The sequence below is a fragment of the Homarus americanus genome, unplaced genomic scaffold (genome assembly GCF_018991925.1).
Source record: "Homarus americanus isolate GMGI-L3 unplaced genomic scaffold, GMGI_Hamer_2.0 scaffold43778, whole genome shotgun sequence".
Classification (NCBI taxonomy): Eukaryota; Metazoa; Arthropoda; class Malacostraca; order Decapoda; family Nephropidae; genus Homarus; species Homarus americanus.
This window is the reverse complement of record NW_024722395.1, coordinates 232501-241957: the sequence shown is the minus strand read 5'-3', so window position 1 is coordinate 241957 and position 9457 is coordinate 232501. Positions and strand designations below refer to the sequence as shown.

Genomic DNA, 9457 nt, shown 5'->3' with positions numbered 1-9457 from the left:
GGTTGCTGCCTGTATGCCATGACATCACAAAGAGGGGACGGAGAGTGCAGCTGGCCACAGTTACAGCTCACTGCCTCAAAACTTACGTTCACTTCACACATATCATAAAGAATGGTTGCCCCTCGTGTAACAAGGATGACCAGCCCAAGGCCACCTAGGTGTGAATTTGTTTTAAGGTATAGAGGTTGTCACCATCACAACAACCACACCCTAAGTTGACAAGTTGCATGACCCAGTGTCAAGGAATAGTCCGAGAAGACCAGACAATTCGCCGACTGCACTGGCTAACCATTACCCCGGAATTCGATCCGCAAATCGATTAACATCCAGGTCCCCAATTACTGCTGGGTACACAGGCAAATGGCGTAAAGAACCTTGCCCATAATTTCACCCTGCCGGGGATCGAACCCGGGTCCGCTCACTTGCGAGGCGAGCATGCTGACCATTACATCACAGGTCGCCACATTTCCCACACGTACACACCCATGCTCTTCATTTTCTAATTTTATAGTTTTATAATACACTGTATAATATACTGTACAGTACTATAAAACTATAAAATATTGTACTGTACTGTATACAGTACAATATTTTCTTTATTTCTAAGCCATATTACAGTACCATATTGTAATGATGTAAACTTGGAGCACACGATCCCCAGTTTTTCCAACTTTCCTCTCGAATTTTTCCCAGGGAGTCGAAGATCGCTAAACCAAAAATTGGCAATTGTTAAATAAGAAAGGGTGTTATAAATTTAAAATCACAAAGTGAACGATCGTTAAATGAGGGATGCTTATATATGAGTTACTGTACTTCTTATGCAAATTTATTTCTCTGAACACTTACAGGTCAAGGAAGAAATGCTTCCTGGATCCAAACATGAAGACTCAAGTAAACTATTGTAACATCATAAAAATCCATTTGCACAAGAAATGACTTTTATCATGGGAATTGGCACAAAATTCTGCTACAGGGTACATTAAGAGGAAACATGTCCCAGAATGAGTGTTACTATAATATCTTAGTACATTTGGAATAGTATAGTACTGTACAGTATAAAAATGTAGTAAAAATAGTTCATTTTTAAACCAAAACTCAGTTAGGCAAGCAATACAATAATCATACCATACCCCCCTACAAGTGGCAGGAATTGAAAGCTAACCCCATTAAAAAAAAAAACTTTTTTTTTATGTTTGAGCTAACTGTGTGTTCAACTTTGAACTGAGCAACCAGTAAAAAACTGCAAACTTCAAGTCTGTGGGATACAGGAGGCTGGGATGAGAAGGAAGAGTTTTCTTGTCCTAGAGTGTACAGTACTGTATAGTCATTTGCATCCCATTTAATGTAACCTATTTAACAACAAATTGCTTTACTTACTTTATTCTAAGATGTTCTCAGAACTTCCACATTTGTAGTTCAGATTGCTGAGGTTCATATCCCTCAGCCTTAAACTTTCACATCCAAGCTTCCTACCTTAGTGACACTACCTTACCACATGTGTTCTTATTTTGTAAAATTTTTTCACAGCAATTAACTGTATTAAAAATTCCCATTCTCTGGGTTTGTCCTCACTGGTTGTGAGGAGTAGGTGTAGTTTCTGTTGATGGTCGTCCATGTACAGTCTTCAATCTGGCACCATCATTTGTAAACAAACTCACCTCCAGCATAACAACCACACAAGTAAGACTACTCATAATACATCAGCAAAGAAGACAGGCTTACAACAAACCCTACCCTCGATGGTCCCACACAGAGGGCAAGAGTTTCGAGTAATTAACAGTACCACTTGAAGGAATGACTCCTACCTGTGGGTTCTTCGTGGAAGAGAAAAGGAGGGTGATTAAAACTCTTGAGTGTAAGTACTATTTTGTGACTTTTTTATGGGATTTATTTCTGAATGTACTAAGGTAGTTAAGCACATTCATTTTTAATTATGAGAGAAAAGGTGTTTTTCAATCAAAAGATCACCAGTCTCAGCTGTGGATTTTGGAAAGTATTATTATTTTATTTTTATTTTATTTTTTCCTTCAAAATTTCACTACAGTATAAATACTACTCAACATGCTGATTAAGGATCTTGGGTCAAAAAGTTGTAATTTTGGTAATTAGCTACTTGCTCTAGTGACACTTGAAATATTTAAATTAGTTTTGCAATACTATATTAATTGCAGGTACTACTCCTTACATTTAACTTTTTTGTTATTGTGGATGTACTGTACTAAAGTAATTTAATACTAAGATTTATAATTCTGACAGAAAACGTGCTTGGGGAGAGGAGGAGGGGGGCAATTCAAAGTTGATATTTATGTTACTGTACTGTGATTCTTGTTTATTATTTCAAAATTAGAATGCAATAGTAATAGGTTATGTCATGGTAAAAACTTCCTTTTACTCAAAAGTTGTTTATTACATCAATATTTTCCTTACACTGGTACAAAAGGTAATGCTTCAGGTAAGAATTGCCAAAGTCTTCGGGAGAAAAAGAACCTCAGGTATTGTCAGACTACATCGTCTTCCAGCTACCTTGTTCATTTTACTAACGTTACTTGGTCCTTTCTATTTGGTTAATACAATCACTTCCATTATGTACAAATTATGTAAATCAAGATTTGCACAAATATGTACAATGAATGAATGCTATTGAGGAAATCTTTGGTCAATCAAGAGATACAGTATAACACTTATGGAAGGACCATTCTTTATTCAACATACACGTATCTACAAGTTAAAAGTACTTAAAAGATTCTCATGGAGAAACAAATTACACACTACTTGAGGTAAATTACTGAAAACAGAACGATGAACACATAATGATCAAAAATGATCTAAAAAGTTTATCCAGAGGTGTTTCATGGACAGACACGTACCTATCTTGACACGTTTCGGTGACATTCGTCTGTTTTCCTTCCCTGTACTGTATATCTGTGTGTGTAAGTTCATATGACTGGATATACCATTCATGGCCACTGTCCCTGTATATCTGTGTGTAAGTTCATATGACTGGATATACCATTCATGATCACTGTATCTTCCTCTGTTCCATCGTCAATCATTTCACCTCGTGAGTGAGTGAGTTTTTGAATGTACATCTTGACACTGGAGGTAGTCGCAATCGAACTCGTAACTCGATCCAGGAACTGACGCTTCAATAGCCAGCTCCCTATTTTTTTTCATGAACCACAGCTAAGCAATTGTCTTTCTGGCTATGACTACGAAACTTTTACAAAAAGATTAGCTAACCTATTATCATAAAAAATTAAAAAAGAATGAAGAAATCAATCACTGTACTTATTTACATCACACAAATGCTTCCCTGTTATAATTTGAAAAAGGAAGAAAAACCAAAACTAGGCACTTACTGAACCCAAGAAAATCTTATTCTAAACCAGGTACCAAAAGAGCCCCTTCTCCCATGGCATATATAAACTTCCCATTTTAAGAAATTTATTTTTTATGTTATCCCATTGCTACTTTTTAAATATGTTTTTTATCAAAATTGGGAATAGAAAATGTTAATTATATATGTTTGAATATATTTGAGCTGCTGGCAATGAACACTTCATAATAAACAGCATAACTTTGTAGGAGACATTTACAATTTAGACACAATTTGGATGAACCTCCATCTAAAAATCTTGACAAATACAAAATATTGTACGTACTGTACTAATTGTTTATTGTGAATACATTCACATTACCTCAATAATTTACTTTTCCAATTTTTTTATAAGAAAGCATCTCAGACAAAATGGCTACCAACCAATTCCACTTTCTTTAGAATTCTGTATTTTGGCTCGGCTAATAAATGATAAGGTAGTTGCCACTTTCTCACACTAAAGTATTCATATGCTAGAGATACAGTACAGAGATTGGTTTATTATCACAAAGATTTAAATTTTAAGTAGAGCAACAGAATGCCATGAAAAATTGGTTTCTTAAATATCCCCAGATATGCACAAGCAAATCCGGTACACTTATTCAGGGGGTGACACAATCAGTGGGAATCATGGGGCTGTGGTAGTGGTGGTGATGTGGTGAGCAATGGTATGATGACTTGAGATATGAACATGGTAAAAATACAAGAACATGTGGGTACTGAAGATAGAAGAAAGACTATTTATAAATCTGAAGTGATGTTGGAAGTAAAATGGAGAAAGTAAAGATAAATATAGATATTATAAACAGAAATCTTTATGAAATATGAAAAAAAAGGAGGTAAACAAGATAATGTACATATAGAAAATGAAAAAAAGTTAACAGCTTGCATGGAATTAACATTGTAAGAGAAGAAGAATAAATATGTAATAAAGCAAAGGTATTTATGTGAATGTTACAGGAGAAAATGATGTGAGGTGATTAATTTGGCCATATTGATAATGTTACTTACTCGTGGGCGGGTTGTGATTGTGTGGTGACATGAGACCCGAGAGGAAGTGTGGGGCGGGAAGGTTGCCTTGGGGAAGGAAATTCTTGTACATGCCCAGACTTGCTAAAGCCTCAGGTGACAGACCTGACAAACCTGAAAGTCCTAATGAACCTAGTTGTAGCTGGGCTGCTGCCATGTGTTGAGCTGCGGATGACCCACTATTGCTGCCACCACTATTAGTTGTGGGAATTAAGGTGTGAGGCAACATACTGTAGTATGCAGCAAGGGTAGCAGGGTCCATGTATGAAAACATTGACAGAGGAGGACCCCCTGCTCCAGAGCCTGGTTTAACTCCAGGAGCAAGGATGGGTGACAGGTACGGGAGTAGTACAGCAGGGTTTAACTGGAGACCTGCTAACCCTGGTGGTATCCCTTGGGCTGCAGCAGCTGCTAGTGCTGCTGCTGAAGCTGCACCAAGTGCTCCTGGGTGTTTACTGGGTGAATGTTTAGGAGGGGTATCTGAGGATCTTATGCTGACATGAGGAGGGGGAATTCTGCCCATATTACAATTCTTACTAGTACCTGGTTTAGAAATTGAGGACACTGTTATATCACGCCTCGTGGATAAATCTAACAGTTCTATTTCTGGTCTTTCTGTTTTAGATGATCTACCATTTCTGTTTCCTGATGCACGACTTAAGTCCAGAATTTCTATTTCTGGACTAGAACTCTTATTGTCTTTACTCATGTCCTTAACATCTGTAGTAGGTTTACCATACATGTGTTTAGACTGAGAATACACAGAAGGTGGCTGGAAGACCCTCGGAGGATCAGGTCTCATAGGATCCCGCGGAGACTTGGTTATGTGGTGCTGGTGGGCTGCTGGTGCTGGTGCTGGGAAGATGCTAGTTTGGGGTAAGAGCTGTGCCAGTGCACTTATCGTTTTGTTGCTCTGGTGTGCTGGAAGGAGTAACTTGGCACTAGGGTCTAAGAGGTTCATTTGTCTTAATACATCAGCTGAGACGAGTCCAGGTACTGCCGGTAAAGGTGCCTTACTTACTGGAGTTTCTTGGATCACAGACGGTCGTCCATTATCTTTCTCTCTTGAACTGGCACCATTAACTCTTGCTCCTTCTGTTTTTAATCTTTTCATGGCTGGTTCTTGTAATGGTTTTTCATATCTGCCAAAAAGTAGATTTCTGTGTATTGGTTGAATACCAATAGAAGTACTGTATTAATATTGTGTTCAATAAAGAGGTTTTACATTTCAATCATATAAAATATATTTATGTTCAGCATTTTAAAAAACATTTCATACATATTCTACAATATATCACACAGTTAAAATTACCATATTTTTTTTTAGGAAGATTAAGAAACAATCCTTTGACATAAACACTAAAAGGCTTTGCATTAAATTTCAAAATGATGCAAGTCCAGTTATGTAATGTAAAAAAAAAAAAAATCTCACTTATGCAATACAGGCAGTCCCCAATTTATGAGGGTTAGTTTATGAAAATTTGACATTAAAAAAAAAATCCTATGATTTCATTTATGAACAAAAAACCTCAAGTTATGATTTTCCCCCCATTTTCTTTATTTTTTCCAGAGTCCTAATGAACATAAATAGAATGAGAATTTACTTCCCACTCTTAATTTTTCTTATATTGAAGTTTATTTTCTTTATTTCTGAGACATTAGAGCACTGAAAGGATATTTCTAAAAAAGTTATGGTTTTTTATGTATACAGTACTGTAACAATAGCACGTGCAGAGCCTTATCACAATTAACAAGTGCCAGTGTGTTACGGTGATTTCTAGACTCGATATTCTTCCACACATATCTGTACTGGACAATATACCACGACACTCTTTATTTTTTCCTTATCTTATAAGTTTATATTCCTGTACTGTATACAGTATTTTCTTTGTCCATAAAGTACACTAGCACATTTATATTACTTTAACGCAAATTCTGTGGTTACAGAACACACAACAATTGTACAGCTACTGTACTAGCACTCGGTTACATAAGAATGGAGGAAACTGCAGCAGGCCTATTGGCCCATACTGGGCAGTCCCATTTACACCCAACCCAGTTGTGTGGGAGGTGACATGCATTTAAGTGTGGTAGAAACTTAACACTTGTAGGGTACTTTTATTACTTATTATAGTTATTTTTACATATATTATGTGCTTTTAACACTATTTAGGAGTCATTTTCAGGTACACATCGACTTGGTATAAAACAGTGGATGATGCAGATGACGTATGTGAAACAATTGATGTACAGTACAGTATAATGAAACTTTCTTCCTATACTCGTTAGCAACGTATAGTTAAATGACGTGTACTGGTACAACATAAAGTGTGGACCCCCTTGTACAAGTATAAAATTATTACTGTAATGTACTGTACTCCATGTATTTCAGTTAATATGTTTATGATTGGCTTATAATAATTGTATACACCAAAATGTTTACTTAAAAACATATTTTGTGGAATTATAAGATCCTTAGGGGATATTATTTATTTATTTTTAAGAATGTATCTTAGCTTTGATTATGGGAGTCTATAGTAAAATGTTCTAAGATTTAAAAAAAATACAGTATTCACAAAAAAAAATTCAAGAATGGAACCCTTCAGTAAATTGTGGAATGCCTGCTTCTCATTTATTTTTTAATTCTTGCAAACCCTTTCATATTATGCTGTAGGGTGGCTGTTTAGCAAGCAACATCAATTGAAGTTAGCTGTAGGAATGACAGCCACATTAATTGAAGTTAGCTGTAGGAATGGCAGCCACATCAATGGATGTTTCATGTTTCTTGCTTTCTAGTTTTTGAGCACACTGAGGCAGATTAGGAAATTCTTACTTGCTATTTAAGGGTTAAAAGTAAAAACATTCTCATATTCACTGACCTCCATCCATTTACGATAATTTCCCATAAACCACTCAATATTGTATTCTGTCATTCACAATCTGGTGCTTCCAAGTTATCCATCCCCCCCTCAGTTTAACCTCTGTCTGATCTCTTTCATTTTTATATTTCTTTTCTAATTTCTGTATTCTGCAACCTTTTAACCACACACTGCTCTCAAACACATTTTTTTTAGGTTACTTCTATGGTACTTTGTTTCCTCTTTGTTTCTTGATCCAATACAGGTCTTCCCTAAATAAACTATCCATTTCTGATACACATTCCCCTGTTATATTTGTATCAATTCTTCTCGCATTTACCTTTATACAGGGAAATAATATTTGTTCTCTTCCATTCTTCTGGTATGCTTCCCTCTGCCATACATATCCTATACAATACACTAATCATCCCCTTCAACCACTTTTTCACCTCCCATCCTTAATACTTTGTGATTCAATCAGGCTGTGCAGATTAGCAGTGCCCAGCAGCCAGGACTCAGGGTCAGGCAAGTAATTTTTCATGTCTATGTGCCTGGCTGGCACTTGCCCAGCAGACAAGCTGATATCTTGAGAGGAAAATGCCTAGATTGAAAATTGTCAGGTGTTGTGTGACTCCACCTAACCGTACAAATTTTAACCAGGGAGGTCTTGCAATGACCTGCTTGTCATCAGAGCATCTGGATTAATGACCAATGCCAGGTGCAGGTAATTTATTTCTACATCAAGGAACCACTAAGCTGAGAAGCTGTAGACATGAGGTGACAAGAGTTATGACCTCACATGACAAGTTTTACTGCCACTGACACTAGCTTATAGGGGAGAGGGATAGTTGGGGTAGGGCAAAGGTGATCACAGGTGCTGCCTCCACTTTCTCACACACCTGCAGGGTGTGAGGTGACAGGGTTATGACATCACATGTTAAGGGTTACTGCCTATGACATCATTTAGATGGACAAAATAATTTGAGTTGATATACATAATAAATTTGAATGTTTTAAGTGTTTAATTAACTTTCACCATAAAAAAATCAGGGCAAGCAAATTTCACCCCCAAAATATGTCAAGGCACGTAAATTTCAAAAGTCACTTTCCTGGGACAAGTAAATGTTCCACATAATTTGCACAGCTTGAATTCAATCCACTCCAAGAGCCTTATCAACCTTACAGCCTGTCTCGCCTCCTCCTCATTTAATTATTTTTTCTTCTTCAATGGTTTTTAATGTTCCATGTCTTATAGCACCACGTCTCTCTTATCTGTTACATTTAGTAGTTGTTTGAATTGATCTCTCATTTCCTTTTACTCCACATTATTCAGTATCCACCTTTCATTCATAACTGCCATGTCCATTTGCTCACTAGGTTTTCTCACCTTATTCATTTCCTTTCAGAATGGCTTCTTGAATTCTTGGAAACCTTGTGACAATATTCCTCTCTGTCTTTAAGTGCTCTCTTGTTACATTCTTTCACCATTTTCTTTACTTTCTTTTAAAATTCTTTATATTTCTCCCTTCTTTCATCACTCCTTACTTTAACTGGAGCTCATATACTGTACCCTACTCTTCTCCTAATTAACACTGCCCACCTCTTATCCAACCATTCCTTCTTTTTATTTCTCATCCCAATTTTCTTATACTCATACATGTCAGCTGGAAAAAATACTTAATTAAAGAGAAAACAAGATATTTTTTTTCAACCTACCTCTCTGCAATTTTGGCAAGATCCTGAAGTGCTGACATTCCTAATGTAGATTTTAACCCTCCCAGAGTCATGAGGTCTGCCAATTGGAGACCCTGGAGTCCTGGTGGCATTGAGGGAAGACCAGCATCTAAAACCCCTGAAAGTGACGACTCTGGTGCCCCTAATGACCCAAGGGAGCGTGGAATGGGAGTGATGGTGATCTCCGGCCGCTTCGCCAGATCTGCTGGGATTGTGTTGCCTTCCTTCTTGGTGTTCACCTTAGGAACCTAAGGAAAAGTAATAGCTTCAGACACCTAAAGAGGTTGAAATTTTCAGATACTGTATACAGAATATACAAGAACCAAAATTAGATATAGCTGCAGGCACACAGGAACCTAAGTGACAAAATTCATTAGTTATAAATTTCAGAAAGTGGGACGATATTTGCAGTATTTGCACTATTAACCTGCATAAATGAGTTTCAATCAAATAAATTATG

At 36.8% G+C, this 9457-nt stretch overlaps 1 protein-coding gene and 1 non-coding gene across 6 annotated transcripts in view; both read right to left on the bottom strand.

The window, feature by feature from the left end:
* Window positions 1–387: 387 nt before the first annotated feature.
* Trnaa-cgc lies at window positions 388–460 on the bottom strand. Its single transcript has one exon. It is a non-coding gene; the product is annotated as a tRNA-Ala (tRNA).
* Window positions 461–2386: 1926 nt separating this feature from the next.
* The window catches only part of LOC121862736 (proline-rich protein 36-like), a 37505-nt gene continuing 30434 nt past the window's right edge, over window positions 2387–9457 (bottom strand). For 4 of the 5 annotated variants that reach the window (XM_042361057.1, XM_042361059.1, XM_042361062.1 and 1 more), the window contains 2 exons: window positions 8980–9245; window positions 2387–5565 (listed from right to left, as the gene is read on the bottom strand). In XM_042361057.1, the coding sequence (XP_042216991.1) occupies window positions 4380–5565; window positions 8980–9245 (1452 nt within the window). In that variant the 3' untranslated portion in view covers window positions 2387–4379. The remainder of the gene's footprint in view (window positions 5566–8979; window positions 9246–9457) is intronic. The other variant, XM_042361061.1, reaches the window with a different exon arrangement.